An 18307-nucleotide genomic window follows, 5' to 3' on the forward strand; every position below is an offset into this window, starting at 1 on the left:
AAATGTACATGCTATAGTAATCTAAGGAAAGCAATATTTTCAAATACAGATATAAAATTATGTGCACCAAACGTATTGAAGCTTAACATACATTTGACTCATTATTTCAATCTGCATGTGTGTACTGGCCTTTGTTCAGACAAGGGGAAAATAAGGATTTGGACATGGAAGCCTTGGTGCACTACATCATACTGCGCTCCAGTTTCACATTGAGATTTTTTTATGACATGTTAATTTTGTTTTAAAATGGAATTCCTTCTGTTAAACCTGTAAAGCTTTTGATTATTGACTCCAAGCACAGAGATTTCACATCGTAAAGTTATTTAAACTATGTGCACACCCTACAGATTAGTAAGTGCCAAATTCTTCCATTGTTTCCAAATTTTTGTCCTGCTTGGATGTCATACAAGCTGTCCTATACAATATAACATCTCTGCCAGAAATTGCTAAAGTGAGAACAAGTGTTCAAGACTCATTGCAGCAGTTGCCTTGGAAATTGGCAATAAGGATCCAAAATTCTTTCTCTGCCACACACCCAAAGATTTGAGTTATTCCTGATTTCATTGGAGTAAATTTATACCGTGCACTCTGTATTCACAGATTCTTTCTGAAATCTCTTCTTCGTGTTCTACAGGAAAACAGACAAACAGAAATAGGATGCATTGTCTGGAGGGAGAACAGTGAGATGGATTCCTATGGCTAAACTACATTTGGAGTGGACTGGAAAGGCTGCCAAGCAGCAGCCCTTGACTGCCTTTGGAGAGTGAAGAGTCCAGCAGACAAAGCCCTGGCTCTTAGAAATGAAAAGCAGAGTGTCAATGATGCTCCATCCACACTGAGGGAAAAAGTAATTTACTTTACCTTCTATACAACTTCCTACACCATTCCTGATTACTCTTAGCTCCTGAAAATTATTTAGAGTACATTAAATTCTGTGAAGACCTTTCAAACGTTATTCTAAAAGTGAAAAACAGGAGACAGGATATTATTAACCTTAAAAGTTGAGGGGTTTAATTCAAAAACTCATTAAGTAATAAAAGTGAAACTCTAATCTTATTATATGTTATATTTTATGTTTTATATCTAACTGTAAAACCTAAATGCAGCCTGGCTATCTTACTGAATTTAGACATCTGACAAGAAAAATCAGTTAAGATGTTTTTTACCGTATAGTTTCAGTTAGATGTGGAGAACACAAGAACAATTTTTTAAACTTTCCTAAAGGGAGTAGAGCTTTTGCAAGAACTGACAAAAAGCCACAATGAAAGAAGAAAACTCACTGTTCATGTGTTATTGGTAGCTCACAAGAGCAAATAAAAGCATCTGAAACAAATAATATCAGTTACAATATTATTGGTTTAATAGTTTGTTGTGTGTTTATTGACTTAAAACTTGACCTGTTCTTCAGATATTTTTTTAATATGCACTGTTCTATAAATAATTGAAGATAATTTAACTCACTGTGCCAATTATGACTATCTCTTACTGCCCAAATGCATTGCTGTAGTAATGTAATCAATTTAAATTGTCCAAGTCAGCTGGAAGAGCCTTTCAGGAGATTTGCCTTTGGGCTGGCAAGATGCTGTGTATGCTACATCTCCATCCATACTAAATCCCAGGCAGTTTATTTTGTATTAAAGCTTCTGTGTGGTGACTCACCTAGAGTAGCAGACAGTTTATATGTGTTAGTTATTACCATCAGCAATGAATAAAACAACTGTTTTCTATTCTGAAAGTCAGTTTTCTTAAGGGGCTTTCATATTCATAGCCTGAAGTAATCACCAACACAAAAGCTGCCTTAGCACAACACAGCCAAAATCAAAGGCAGAAGGAAAACCTCCTCCTCCTTTGTGTTCCAGACCTCACCTCCCTCTCCTTCCCTGCCTTGAGGTTTCAGCTGTGTGCTGTTCATTCTACATACCTGCAAATGGAAATTACAAATTGCAGTAATTTGACTATTTGGGGAATCTAACCAAATTAATTAAAACAAACAATTTGAAAAGTTTAATTATGAAATAAGGAAGCAGAAGCAAAAGGTAGATGATCTATTTTACATATATTTCCTTCAGTTAATAACTGAATACCTAAGGCTGCAGTAGCCATGATTTTAATTGGGAGAAAAGAAGTTGGATCTGGGGTAGGAATGCAGATTATGAACTACAGCAATGCCACAGTAAATAAATTGTACTGTCAAGTGAGATTAGCCAAAGACAAGAGGGAAAAAACATAAGAAAAGGAAATTAGGAGAAAATGGAAACAAAAGGAATTCAAAAGAATGATGGAGAAAATCCACCAAAGAACAACTTGAAGAGTTGAAAGAAATTATGACTATTTTTCTCTCAGTCCTTTGTTGTTCTCCACATACCCTAATTCTACCCTGAATGCTCCTAGCCCACAGTTTACCTACCCCTCTCATTGGACATAACCCAAATAACCTGTTTTGCCATTCACCTTTTCACTCCATCTCAGAAGTTCAGTCCTGCCAAAACAAACTACGCCCTGCCCTCACGCTAAATCCAACCCAGTCCTCCAGCTCCTTCCTGCCTCCCCTGCTGAAAACACACCCGGGGCTGCAGCTCTGTCATCCATCACACAGGACAGTCACAGCTTTGGAGAGGGCTCTCTCCCTCAATCTGCACTCCCACAAAGCCCATTCCCAACCTCACAACCCATCTCTTCCTTCTCGCTCCCATCTCACCAAGACAAATCTTTCCTCCTCACTACTGGCAGTGGGAATGAAAAAGCAGCAGAAGAAAGCCAGGATATTATTTAGCCAAAATTGCTAGATCTGATCCAAGTACAACTGTATAGTTTTTTGATGAAGTTTCAGTTCCTTTATAAGAATGGCAAAACCAAAAAGAAATTATTATTCTATAAGGCAGGAAGAATATTTTCTGTCACCTCATCACGCTTCCTTTCAGTTCCTGGGAATAGCAGTGTCTTCCTGCAGTAATTTTCATTTAAGGACCACTACCTTATACAAGCTGTACTCTTGTCATAGGCATTGAAATATTTAATAATTCTGCAGAATTCACACAATTCTTCAGGATATTAATTACCATTAAGTTTTAAAAGATCATCTACTACCAGAAACTACATCTTACTTACTATGTTACTCATTTGGTCGCCCTAGGAGCTAAATTAGCAAAATAAGCCAAAAAGTTAAACATCCAAAAGAAGCAAAAACCCCAAACCATAAAGGGAGACAAAATTTCTTAAAATTAAAATGCAGATTCAATATCATATTGTAAAATAAATTTGAACACATCCCATATTAAAAAAAGCACCAGTTGTAACAAGATACTCGGATCCTTCCTGTTTGTGGTTTACAACTTTTTTCCCCTCCCCATTTTCATTCAGTATTTCAAAGCAGCATCTGGGTGAAACATGTTCTAAATATTGTGATTTATTTATTGCCTGCAACAATACTTGGCAATAGGAATATGCATGCAACAACCCCAGACAACACTTGCAAAGACACTGAGAAAAGCAAGCTCTTGTAAAAGACAATTAGTTCCCTGAGCGAGTGGGCAAGCAGCGACATGCATCTTGAATGACATGTCTAAGTTTCAACAGCAGCTTGCAGGAAACATTTACATTTGAAAAATCCCTACTTTGACCTCTTTTTGCAGTTTGCTTGCTGGCAGATAGGAGTACATGACAAATGAAGCTAATTGAAGTGGGCTGGATGCCAGAGAGCACCTGATGGTGCTTTAGGTGAGAGGTCAGTGACACTGAACACCAGCAGGTGTAATAACAACCTCGGGCTCTCTGTAAAGGAAATGCAAACAAGAATTCAGCCCCGGGATATTTGGGATATTCGGGACAGAGCCGCCCTGTGACTGGCAGCCAGGCTGCCTCAGGAGATGGGTGATGCTTTGTCACAACTGTATCGTGACATGGCTTTGAGCAGTGTCACACAAAGTATGGAGTCTTGAGCTAAAATCATGAAGCAACATAAAACTGGGCACTGCAGAAGAAAGCAGTTTTTCTACTATTAAAAAAAAAGCTCCCCAAAGACACAGAATTAGTTGTTCTGATGCTCAGCACTTGTTTCTACCTTTATCTGTCAACATTTAAAAATCACACTGCTGGAACTACCTGAGCATCAGTCTTGTAACACTTGACAAGAGAGTAACCTGTTCTTGCAAACTCTGCACACTCTACCCACCACTTCTGGGAAGAATATAGAAAAACAACATGTAAATAACATTTTAAACCAATGTTCTTCCATCTTACTAAATTGCATTATTCTGTCAAACACCTCTCCTGCAGATTTGGAGGTTTTAAATTCCAACTATTGCTTTTGATCTAAGGAAAAGTGATTGGCTGATAAACAATATTTTTCTTGTTAAAGGCATCTAAAATTGCATTATAATACCAATAGCAATGCAAACAATTTGGACCAACCACAGTGCAGTCTTGCAACAAAGCCAATAATCAGCGCAGCTTTCATAGATTTGGGATTCTTTTCTAGAATACCACATTCACACTTGATTTTTTTAAATATTTGCATCTTTTTTTGATTTTGGATTTATATATTCCATATTGTTTTAGAATCTGGCAATGGATCTCTGTCCATTTCAAAAATATCCATCATGGCATTAAAAGAATGTAAGAGTTTTTGGGCAATGGGATAAATACTTTAATTAGTGTTTGCAGGATCCTAGTAAAAACTATCTGTGTCATATGTGTACCTACATTTGATCTCACATGATAAAATTATGAGAAAAAAAATTACTGGCCTTCATAATTAGCTGAGTGGTCTCTGAATGATGATATGTGGTAGATCCTGCTTGGTGAGACAGATGTTTTGATTTCCTTTCACAAAAATATCTATACTACAATTAATTCTCAGTACATTTTTTCTTAAGACAATGTTCCATCAGGCAATTCAAGTGAGGCAACTTATTAGAAAAACTCATAAATGAGATTTTTATATCATACCTGAAGTAGAATACAGCAAAGATGGGTTTTATGATTTTGACACTGCAAAGAGTGTCAAAATCATAAAAATGAGAACAGCATAGCTGACATTCTCTCCAAAAGTTCTGGTGTGAAATCTTGCCCTCAAAAAGTCATGGGACAATGACAGAGTTTACTGACACCAACGTGTTGCTGTGTAAACCCTCCAGGACAGTGGAAGCTTCATGTGCTACATTCTTCCTCTTCAACAAACATGTATTCAGCACTTAATAAATTAAATATGATGAAACCATGAGAAAATAAAGATTTCTAAACCCAGTAATATAGTTTCAGAAAAAAAAAATAAAATTGAAACACCCACTGTCATTACTTTTGAAGTAAAAACAGTCTGTGGCTTTCAGATCTTCCAGCTGGTCAAGTCTGTTTCTGAGCAGCTTTTATGTATAAAACCATGTACCACCACACCCTGCAGGGCTGTTGCACCATACCCCAAATTCATGGTGCAGTTGACTATTAATGATTTTTTTCTAAATATAGAAAGTATACACAAATGAAAAATATGCAACCACTTCCATGTGCAAAGAGCTTTTTTGTCTGAAAATCAAAATGCAGTTTCATGAGGTGCTTAGCAATTCTTCCTTTAGAAAAGTTCCTATTCTAAGACAATTTAGTTGCACTTACGTGCACCAGATCACATAAAACCATGAAACTGAACGCACAAAGACAGCATTTGAAATATTTCTAACATCAGTTATTAACTGAAGCTTGCTTTATGGGTGCTAAGCAGATACTCAGCTTTGTCCCTCCACCCATTTAGGGGAAAATGTACTTATGTGTTAATCACCTGCTGGGTGGTGGTGGGGAATCTATCCTTTGATCAAAGGAGACATACTGGTTTTACTTTACATCCTGTCTCTCTGCTCTCAACTGGCCCATAGCTGGAGGGATTCATTTCAGGATTTTTCTTTATTCCAAGTATTCTGTTACTGGCTGCATACCACCACTCAAGGCATCAGGGCTAAAACCAAACACTCTTTGTGGTACACCCATATGACAGACTTCAAAATGGAAACAATATTGAAGTTAAACCTGTAAGATCAAGTTCGCTGAAACCCTGCAATGCTTGAAGCTTTTGAACACTTCAGCATCAGATCAAAGTTTGACAGACTCAAGGAGAGAATCAGTACATTTAAACCTATCAATCCTCAAGGAAAAACAGAGCACATTGGTGAAAGTGCAGCTGACAGTGCTCATTTGGTCTTGGTGCTAACAGCAGTCAAATACAGCCAGAGAGCTCATGGGTTTTTCTCTGTACTGTACCTTTTTTCTGTAACTAAGGTAAGGTTTTCTCACTCAGCTTGTTTAAAGTACATTTTTGTAGCTGCTTTTAAGAGGGAAAGACAAGGTAATTTTGTTCTGAGGGATCACATCCAGATAAAACTTTTCAAATTTCCTTCAAGCAATAAGACTATCTGTGAAGGATTCATATACCAGTTCAGCAGTTTTCATACTAAGACCTCTCTTCCCCACAAAACCAAAAGAGAAGCTATCCTAAGGCACTGCAATTTTTGAACAAGTTGTCTTCACGTCTTCTAATTAAAAATTAGAAACTTACTAAGTAAAAGAGATAAATTTAAAAAAAAAAAAAAAAAAGGAATTAGTACTCTGAGCTCTTTTCTCCCTTGCAATCAGTTGCAGGCTTTTTTGGTTGACAGGTTCAATTCAAAGAACTGTTGCTACTAGCAGATATTTTTGAGGATTATTCATTTTCCTAAAAATGAAGAGTTATTCTAGTTCTAAATATGCTTCCACCTATTAATTACTCAATGGAAATAGATTATAAGCCTCAAGGTAAAGAGATTCGCAACACTGAAACTGTAAAATAGCTCATTCCAATTATAAAACAGTTAACAATACAACAGTTTCTTATTAAAGTTTCTGCCACTGACTTTAGAAATAGGGCAAATTGACAAATGGAGAATAAGATCTCTTAGAAGATGAGTTGTGTAATAGATGGATTAAAAGCTGAATGTGGTTTGGTAAAGAAATCTGGCAAAGAAAAGCAGCTAGCAAATTTCAAGCAGTTTTACAAGTTTTTTAAAAAATGTCCTGTCATTCATAAATATGTTACAAATGAGTGCTGCAGGATCTACATACATTTCTCAACAATTTTGTCAACCTCAGACATAGTATGACTGTGGGTAAGTTAAATAAGGATGCTTTCCTTAAATCTAACCACAGCTGCAACACAGAGAAAAGCACACAAAGGAATTTAGAAACTCGGTAAAAACACTTCTTTCAGCAGCAGAACACTGAAGGCAAGAAACCTTTATAATTTTTTTGCCCTGCAATTAATGTAAATAAGGATATAATACTCAATTACTTTAAAAACCCATAAAGGCAATCTTAGAGCACTTCCAATGCAAAAGGCTTGAACACAGTTCAATCACAATGTTGGGATCTGTTATTACTTACTCAGGTATAAATTCCTGAGTATATTTATTGGCCTGTAGGACCAAAGTCAGACCTGAAACCTCTAACTGCCATAATCAAAATCATCCTAGTTAACAGAATCCCTGAATCATTAAAAACTTACCTCAGTGTTTGCATTTGACCCTCACCATATTCTTGGAGCTAAAATGAATCCTGATGAGAAGCTCATGAGCAGCTCAGCAGATGGAAGACACAAAACAAAGAATGCAACTGTGCTGCTTTGATGGCCCCAGCAAACTCAGACTGAGGTGTCAGCCACGTTGGGAACAGTAGCCATTTATAGGCTCCCAGATTTATTTGAGATTTATCACCTAATTTCAAGGTCCTAGAACTATGTGCGACAAAATTAATCATATTATTAGTATAATTGGCTCAGAAAAAACTTGTTGCAAGATCTATCAAAAAATGCCAACTGAAAAAGAATTAGAACTTGTTTTCCTAAAATGTTACACAGATTTATTCTCCAAAATTACAGCTCCATGGAAAATATCATTTATTACTGATCACCATGCTTGCATCTGGTAGAAATATGTCTATCTGCAAAATGAACAAAGAGTTTCTGATTCTGATTAGTTCAACAAGAAAACTACACTGGATAAATTTCTATTATTTTAATAACCTGATGACCTAAATGGGTGCTATAGCCTTTGAAGATAAAGTGATTTCAGGAAGGGTCCTTTTGTTTTTAACTGATGGATATAATTCTCTTGCAGACTAAGCTTTTCCACTTGAAGATGTTGGTGCCACTGGCTGCTGTGCCCCAGCATCAGCTGGATGTTATCACTGCTCCTCTGCTCCCTTATCCACACCAGGCAAGGACAGCCAGGCTGGCCTGGTGAATGGGCACTCATCACCACTGATGCTAACCTGGCTTGAAGTTGATAAGGGATTGATAAGGGATTGATTCCTTCTGCTGATGGATCTGGGGAGTTACAATCCCAGCAGAAAAAGAGCAGCAAGTGGACAATGGTGGGTGGCAATAATCAATAATGTCCTCAGCTGGCACAGCTGCACAGCTTAGGCTGGGGGCAGAGCTCCTCATCCATTCAGGTGGGCTGTGGAAGGAATCCAGCTTCTCATCCTTCTCCCCTAGGAAACTATGACCTCTTCAAACCCTTCAGTAACGCTGTTCAAGTCAGCAGCTTGCTCATTTTGGTAAAAAAGTTCTGGTTGAAAGTAAAACTATACATAAACTGTGTAGCCAGTCTGGCTGGCTTTGGTAGAACTCAGAGCCAAGCTGAAGAAGAGCTCATGGTATGGCCAGCCAGATGTGCTGAAAGGCTCCAGGAGGGAACCAGTGAAATCATCACAGCTCTTCTGGAAAACAGATCTATACATCTTTTCACTGGTTAATTGTCTGTAAAGTAAAGGTCAAAACAGGAACAAAATGAAACAGCAAGGTTCTGCCATTTCTGACATGCAGGGACATTCCATCACCACTGGAAATGAACAATTAGCCCAAGAGATTTTTTTTAAACAAATAAGAACACTGATGCCAAATAAGATGACTAATTGAGTATAGGGAAATCAGAAATATTAGCAGGCATTTCTTAGCTATTTCTAATTCATTACATTGGTATTTACTACTAGAGCAAACTTATACAAATAGCTTGATATTGTCAAAACAATCCCAAGATGCAAATACTGAACTTAATTAAATCTCACAAACCAGTATTTTCCATACCTTTCTGTGTTTTTACTCTCTGTTGTAGAATTATTTATAAATTATCATGCTTCAGCCACTGATTTGAGGCGCATACTCAAGACAATCCCACCCTGCCCAATGCCTTTACTCTGTCAGAAAAAGGACAGCAGTCTGCAGGGATGCCTGCTGGAACAGCCAAATGCTTTCATTTGTTTCTTTGCACCTACACCACCCTCAGCTCAGCCTGAGCTCCAGCCCCACTCCCTGAAGATGTGTTTCCATTATTGAGGGTGTGTGACCTGAAAACCTGCTCCCATGCAGAGCCAGTGCCAGAAGAGCAGAGAGCACAGCAGAGAGCGTGGATGTGACTCCAAAGTGGCTCCAGCCCTGTGGCTGGGGGGACTGCCTATCTCTGACAGCCGTCAGCACCTCTCAGGGCTTTTCCTTGAGAAAACCAAGAGACAAATGCAATGACAAATGGTATTTCATTGATGTTAAGTAGGTCAGCACAGAGAGGTTTTTTTACTTGTTTTTCTTATTTTTAAGGTAGCATTATGGTATTGTAACTAAGAGAATACTAAAAATAGATATTAGAAGATTTTAATTAGTATAAATTTTCCATTCTTTGATGAACATTTTGTCTTATATTATTTCATAAACTTCCCAGAATGATTTATAGAAATCTTGTTTATTCAATTTTTTTTTTCATCTTTTAGTGTTCAATGGTAAAATCTTACATACAAAAGTTTATGTCATATGATCTATGATTAGATCAGGAGGCACTTTTGCTTCCAAACAAAGCAGGACCTTCCACCCAGAATGATCTGCAGGCAGTCCCACATTCACATACTCTAATATTCACCTGACAACCTTTGAAACATATAAGACAATAAAAGAAAAGTAATTTCACACATTCTCATGATAATTTGTAGATGTGAAATCCAACATAATGCAATTAATCACTGAAATCATATCTTTAGAGCAGATTTTTGCTACTATTTTCAAGATGTCAAAAGCTTCAGATTTTAAACAGCTAGATGATTTTATTACTCGTGTGAAATCAGTAATTAACCATTCCATTATACAGCAACTATAGCATTTCAAAACAAAGATGAAAGCTGTGAAAACACATACAGCCTTTTCTCACTTTCTACAGTGTTTAAAACTGCTCTGGTATGTTATTTATTTTTACTATGGAAGATTACAAAAGAGCACGACTGATGACGATGGTAGGCCCTGTGATAGTTGTCATCAGACTGACTACATCAAAAGCTTTAAAGTTCAGTTCATCAGCTACATTTTCTATTTTTTGCACACCTCTTGCACCTGCAGTGAAAAAGCTAAGGCCAAAGTTCAGGCAGAATGGCCTGACTCGCACAGCTAAAATACAAGGAAGAGACAAAAAACTATTGAATTTATATAATTCGTTTCTACAGTAACACATGAGGATGATTTGGTGCTTCATAAATACAGTGTTTAAGATTAGATAAATGCCTGTCAAAGAACATCTAGTTCATACAAATAATTTTGAGAATACATTTGGGTATATACACAGGTGCAATGAATACTGTGTATATGTGTGCTATGAATAGAACAATCAAAAGAAAGAAACTGCTCCGAGTAAAAACTGAACTGTACTAAAAGAAAATAATACAAACAACAGGGCTTTCATTAACTCCAACAGGCCCAGGACTTCAACTTCCAGCCTTAACTCTCATGTCAAGGGATAGACACATTGCCATTATATAATCAGTAAAAAAAAAACCAAATACATACAGCTAAACAAATCCCTGCTTTTAATGAGAACTCTCTGTCTTCAGCAGTGAGCAATTAATATCAAAAAATACTAGCAGCAGCATTGAAATCTTTAAGAATAAAAGAAAGGTAACTTTTTAACTAATATAAAATGTCCCAATAAAAATAAATGCTATAAATGTCTTCCATTAAGAATAAAAATATTTAACAGGAATAAAGACTAGTCACAAATCTGTCCAAGGTTTGGAAAACAAACGTTGCTTGGGAGGTTCCTCCCTTTGTTTAGTAAAATCTAAGTTACAGTAAAACAACAATCATGCCTAAAAATTCACAAATCCAAAATGCCCTTCAGCTCCAGTCAATGTAGCAACACCCATTTATCTAATGAAGCATAGAGCTGGTATTCACACACTCAATGAGAAAATTGAAATGAACACTGCAAACAGTCATGCTCCCTATTTTTCCCTTGCCTGGCATGCTACTGATGCTCATTTCAAAGCTAGCATGCTTTTTTCCAAAACAAGCCAAACAAAAAGAAAAATAAATTATTTACAAAAGTCTTAACTTGAAATAATGAAAACAAAAAGCAGAACAATAGCTAATAATTAATTCCTTTAAACACATCCTTATATAGCAACATGACCAAATTCTGGTCTGCTTTGTACTGCTTGTTTTAGCAAGCACATCTTGAAAGAGAATTGTTCACCACATCTCAGCAAAGACAAATCTAGGCACCACATTTGTTTTAAAACAGCCTTCTCCTCCTTCTCCCTAAAGCATATGAAACACATCCAATAGTTTGAAGTGAACAGTGAATATTTGCCTGAGCAATATTCTCTCATCCACGCTGCAGACAATTTCTGTTTTGAAGTTTTTTACTGAATGGCAATGATGCCTTGTGAAGAATGCCTACACAGTGTCTACCAAGGCTAAATTTTAAATTTACAGACTTCATGGGCTGCTTCTAAAACCAAATTTAGCAGTCTAGCTGAATGATCCTATTTCCAAAAGCACTAGCTATCAGCTGCTGCCAGGCACAGGCTCCACTCACTCTCTGTTTCACGTGTGAAGGGAACCCTGCCCTGAGGATGTCACAGACAATAAATTTGTCCAAACATCCGATCTACTTCACATCTGACACAGAACACAGTCTACAGTACTGTACAAACAAAATACTGTACAAACAGGTTTTGTGCTGAGCTCTCTCTCACACATGCACAGCTTGTGGCAAAGCCTGAACTGTTTTTCCAGCGTCTGCTGCACTTCAGTGGTTGGAACTGGAAAGGGAAAACAAGCACTTGTGTTCTACCTGCACCACAAAACAGTTTCTGAGGGTCACATGGCTTCAGTTACCCATGACAGATTGCTATATAGGCTTAATTCTTAAAACTTATCATCACCTCATGATTTTCTTTCTTCTTTTTTCCTCTGTAAGGGTGAGGAGAGGGGGAGATCCTGTTTCTAACAAGACTCGAGCACTGCAGCTGCACTGGCTGCTAAATGGGCTGGCCAAGGAGATTTCCCTGAACACTTTGCAGGTTCTCTACAACCTTACAGCACTTTCTCATCCTGAAGTTTAAAGGGCTGCACTTTTTTTTTTTTTAAACTAACTACGTTTTAAACACAATTAGAGGCCCAGCCTGCACTATCTTTACTGAGGCAGAGTCCCACCTCATGGCCTCCAGAAAAGCTTTAAATGCATAAATCAATCATAACCATTAGTCTTGGAACAAAACAAGATCAGAAGCTAAATGTTTTGGTAGATCAGACACTTATGTTTTTTGGTAGGGAAAAAATCCTCCTGAAGAAAAATCAACTACAATTCAAAAGCATATAATCTATTTTACACTGCTCTAATAGATACTAAATAAATATTCCCTCAGTCTCTTGTCAGTCAGCTTTCAAAATCATTGTATTCTTTACACACAGGTTTTCTTAAACCAAATCAAATGTGGTTTTGAGTGTCTAAATGGGCAAAAACACGTTCCACGTTGCAATGAAAATGCAGTCACAGTTTAAATAATTTAAACTGTATAACTACAAATTATGACAAATATACAAAGTACGAAATAGTAAGGTGAAGATTTTTTTCTAGAAACCCACATTCTTGCAGTTCAAATACTTTTAAAATTAAATTGTTTCTATTCTATTTTCCTCTCCAACATAAAATATATTCCTCATGTTCATTCTCTTGCTTTCTTCATGTTCACAATTAGCTTTTGATAGATGTCTGCAGTAACAAAAAAATACATAGAAACTTTTCTAAATAAGACAGATATACATCCAATTTAATTTTATTAATGTTGTGTTTTAATATACACTCAATTGACTGAGAGATTTGATTTCCCTCAGCCATACTACTTGTTATGAAAATCAGCAGAGTGTAAGAGGCAGAATGGTAAAATGCCAAAGGCAATATAATGTGTAGAAGCTTTAATAAAACATTAATCTTTGCTTATGTGAGTAGATTTTGCTCCTCTGAACTGGCCCATTGAAGTAAATACAATTGTTCCTGTAAGAAGTACAGAGCAACATTTTCTACAAGCAATCCACCAAAGCCTGGTGTCTTCAGCAATGTTGAGACCACGGTGACTTTGAGCTGCAAATTACCCACAGCTTCAAAGGCAAGCCCCAAACAAGTGGATATGCATCAACCATACCTGACACACCATCATAATACAATTTACACATCATTTGGGAGACAAACAATTCAAGCTGCACTTTGTACTCTGGAATATCACAAGGAAATTATTGTAGGGATGTTATTCTATGATAATATTTCAGGCAAAGGGCATGTATTGCATAGAGAGATTATACTTCCCTTACTAAATATCTGCTGCTTGTTTTAAAATTTCACTAAAACACTTCAGTTGAAGAGGTAGTCTCATGTTTTTCCATGAATATCACAAATTCTATTCTAGTATAACTGCATGCTTAATCTGTGGCAAAATTTCTTAAGTATCAAACTTTCATATACATTCTGCAAAGATATTACAGTGCTCTTAAAGGGATTTTAGAAATGGTACAGCAAATTAATACTAGTTTAAAGAACTCATCTACTGAAAAAAAAAAAATTGTCTAGACAGATACAAATACATGTATTTTAAAGTTCTGTACCTACCTACACCTTTAGCCACAATAATTTATGAAAAAAACAGAACCACTGGACCATTAAACCATTAGACACAGTTTCTCATTTTTCACTGCATATGAGAAAACATCATCACAGCATTCATAAACACACTTGTCAAGAAACAGACAGCTCCATGCAGTGTAAAAGAAAACACAACAATTAGACTGCAACATGAAAAAGAGAGAAAAGAGAATTTCTCACCCCTCAAAACAAAACTGGAACTTTGGTTTATAGGAACGGCTATGCCCATATACCCTCCTCATCATCCTGTGTGCCAGACATGAGGAGATGCACAGAGAAGGTGTTGGCATTGGAATGAAAGAAAGAAAGAAAGGTTAGTTACTTTGGTGCATATGAAATTCAATTTTTTTGGCTTTTAACAACATGATTTTTTTTCTCATGAAAGCCAGTGAACACACATGAACAAGCTTGTATTACATACACAAGAATCTGCATCTATAGCAACCAAAAAACAACAACAGTGACGTAAATTTTTTTCCTCCCCATTAAAACAGTGTGTAGGAAGATCATTATAAGATTAAATATTAAAAGATTATCTATTTTTTAATTGCACGCAATTCAAGCCAACAGTGAGAGCAATGAAAAGGTCAAAACTTAGGTAAGCAAAAAAATTAATCAAATTGTCTTACACTTTGTTAAAAGATACAAAACTGCTGAATAACCAAAAAATTTAGCATTAGCAAAATAAAAGTACACTTTTCCAAAATGCTATCAATTAAATTTATCTTTTCAACATGTGTTAAACACTGCACATTTTTGGATGCTATTAAATAGTTCTTCCCCTTTTTTCCAGTTTTGAACCATTAGGTTTATTCATTTCAAGTTTTAGGGATAAATAACATTAATGACAAATACAAAAATTCACAACAATTTCTTAATTTGTTTTTAAAGGGGATTAATTTATGGTAGATAAGTTGAAAGCAGAAAGTCTTTCTTCACATTTGCTATAAACTTGAATTTAATAATAAAATAAATTTTGATAAAATTTAAAAAAATAAACATGAAGTAAACCAGGAGATTGAAATGTTCTTCCCCAGATACACTAAGATGGCAATTTTACAAAGACTCTTTATCTAAACACACATAGATGTGCACATGCACAGCTATCTCTATATACAGTTCTAATGTGCCCAATGATGCAACACTCAGCTGCTAGAACTTAGAGGTGCACAGCACAATGTTTCTAATTTAACTCAGGATTTCAAAATCAAATAAAATCTTATCATTTTACTATCCTTAAAATTCAACCATTAATATCTTAGAAACATTTAAAAAACCCATTCAATAATGACAAAACCTGGAAAGTTAGCTAGTGTAACATATTGCTGGCACTTAATTAAATCCAAAAATCTAATAAAATGAATGGTAATTAATTATGATTGAAGTGGACAGGAATTTTAGCCTGAAAGTATACACTGCCAGTATCACTACTGTTCCTAACCCATTCTTGGAATAAAAAAGAGCTCCCAGATGTCAACTGTTATTAAAAACCAGATGTTAAGATAGATGTCTTGCATGTTGCTGAATTAAGTAAAGAAATCTGACAGTCCACTATAAACTTAGCTATCATTTAACACAGAAGAAATGTGGGTAAATTTTTTACAGTTAACTTGGAACACATCTGAGTTACAAGGTCTGCACAAATACACCACAAAGCAAAGGCAGAGTAAGGCCTGAATATCCTTATTTATTTTGAAACAAAGGCACAGGTTCTGTAAAACTTGCAATGAGCTGGGTTTGCCTCACTGAAAACACAAGTTATTCCTCTGGATTCTGCAGGAGCCACTCCTGGTCAGGCCCACTAATGCTAATTGAAGTGACTTTCAAGCTGACAAGAATTTTTGCCAGAGTAAAGGTTGAAGAAAGAATGAAGGATTTCTTTTCCACTGAGTAGTTTGATCCTATTTCACTAACATAATGCATTAGGTTAATCTTTGGTGATATCCTTAAAAACAGCAAGAAATCAACAAAATGGACAAGACAACAGGTTTCCAAGTGACTCCTCCCCTAGCTATACACAGCTGGTTTGCTGTTCAGAGCATTGCAATTCCTCAAACAGGCAGACATTCATTTTTACTTCAGTTATTTGTGCCATCTCCTTTTGGCAGAATTCTAGAAGAGCTGAAAAATCAAAAATTGTCAAATATTTGTAAAGATTTTTATGGGAAATTAAAGACAAATACAGTTTGACACTGATCCTGATATACAAAAAGCAATAAATGAAAAGCTGGAGCTCAGTTAATGTCAATCAACATGGCTTTATTGAGCACCAGTTCTGTCAAAATAACTTTCTATCTTTTCCAATTACAGAGAGATTTTTTTTTATAATGTAAGTGCTTTGAAATAATATGCTGAGATTTCTGTAAGGCATTTGATTATGTGCCACATGACACAGTGTCAGAACAATTAGCTCTGTACTGAGTGAATGTTTGCTGGAGGAGGAAGGGAACCCATAGATATCCTTCTCATCCCAAACTTGTTCCATAGTCCCATGATCTAAAAGAAAAGCCTGACAGTCTTCTTGGAAAAGTGACCAGATGTGGAATTATCTGAATAAATGTTATCAGACACAGACACATATGCCTGAAAATCATAAATACACTATCAGAACTGGGCAACTATCATAATTAAAATAAAGGGAACTGCTTCTGAAATCAAGGACAGCAAAAAGGTCTTAACAGGTCATGGTGGAAATGAACACGTGGTACAATGTTGGATTTACCAAGACAAATACAGGCAGAGAAAGAAAACTCAGAATTTTTGCTGCATCTTTAGACAGTAGCATATGACCATTAAGGGAATTTCACATCTGGTCCTCATGTCACACCCTTGTGAATATTTGACAGACTGTAAACAGATCAGGAAACAGCTAAAAAATTATTGAAAAATAAACTTGGCAGTGAGAAACAGGAGACTCAACTTAAATGATCTCTCAGAAAACATTAAAAGATTTTCTGATCATTATAAAGTAACTTAGAGAAAGGGAGACAAATCTTTTCCCTAGTAAAAAACATCTAGATAGAGATTTAGAGAATGTAGTTACACTGCAAATACAGGACATTTTTCAGCAATTTATAATTTCTGGATTATTTGAAGATTTCATATCAAGTCTTAAGACACTTTCTAAAAGATATGGTTAATTACATTCAAGCTAATTTTTAAATTACAGATTTGATGAAGAAATTATTGAGTAGTCCACATTATGATCACAGTCCACTTAACCTTCAACAGCTAATAAATTAATAAAAATCCTTTCCCATCATTTTTCCTTACATCTGTTTCAATGACAATGCGTGCCATGACCCATCTTATCCTGTATATAAAAATTGATTACATATTTTCCAATTTTTTGATTAGCAATTTCATAAAATTAAGCACAGTGTTCTGTTTTGACATGAAATTGAATAAAAATAATTTTAAAACCAAAAAAAAAACAAACATCACTGTATTTTAAACTTTTAATACTAAGAATAACCTCAAAACCAGTCTCAACTGGTGTAAATCCTAACTTCCAGTTACAAATTTTTCTGTATGGATAGGAACAAGTACCCAAAAGCACTGGATGAAAAGCACTTAAGAATCAGGACTGTAAATTTGACAGGTTCCATGAATAAAGTATTACACCAAGAAGCTAAAGTTTGGTGCCTCAGTGCAAGCAGATAATGGAGAGAATACAGAATTCTTCACTGAATTCTCAGAAAAATAAAATTCACCACTTATTTCTGCATTCTTGACACACAGTGAAGCAAAATAAAAGTTGCAGTTACGCCTTATCATTTATTAATATTGGAACAGAGGATTCCAGAAGTAAGCTTAGTTTTTCATATCAGTGTGTGTATCCTACAGAATCATTAATCTATGGCTCTTTCAAACAATAAACTGCAATCAAGCAATTTTTCATTAATATTTGTGTACATTAACTGCTTTTTAAACTTGGATCTTTCATTGGTTTATAAGGTCAAGAATAGCAATTCAATGACAGAAACTGCAAAGCAAAATCTCAGTTACTGACAAGTGAAACAGGAAAACACCCAAAATTTGAGAGATACCATTTGACTTGAGAAATTAGTACACACACTTGTCATAAAATTGCTAACAATTCCGAGTGTTTAAAATATTGAATGCCTTGTATTTTTAGGACAGACATACCAGTAAATACTTTGGACCTGTATTTATAGTAAAGGGGAATAATCTCAAATACCATTGAGGCCTTTTACAAACCATTGATTTTATTTCATACTTTTGCTTTTTTCTTTCTTTTTTTTTTTTTTTAATGTCTGTGCTGCTGTTTACTATAATTGCCTACTATCTTAAAACCAAGTATCTGCTATAAC

General features: G+C 35.8%; 1 protein-coding gene across 10 annotated transcripts in view; it reads right to left on the minus strand.

Moving 5' to 3' along the window:
* The window catches only part of ERC2 (ELKS/RAB6-interacting/CAST family member 2), a 401773-nt gene that overhangs the window by 93360 nt on the left and 290106 nt on the right, over nt 1-18307 (minus strand). For all 10 annotated transcript variants that reach the window (XR_010028823.1, XR_010028829.1, XR_010028825.1 and 7 more), the window contains one exon: nt 14154-14219. Coding sequence is in view for 1 of the 10 variants with exons in the window: in XM_063164669.1 (XP_063020739.1) it covers nt 14193-14219 (27 nt within the window). In the remaining 9 variants the exon portion in view is untranslated. The remainder of the gene's footprint in view (nt 1-14153; nt 14220-18307) is intronic.

This window comes from Melospiza melodia, chromosome 10, assembly GCF_035770615.1.
Source record: "Melospiza melodia melodia isolate bMelMel2 chromosome 10, bMelMel2.pri, whole genome shotgun sequence".
Taxonomy (NCBI): domain Eukaryota; kingdom Metazoa; phylum Chordata; class Aves; order Passeriformes; family Passerellidae; genus Melospiza; species Melospiza melodia.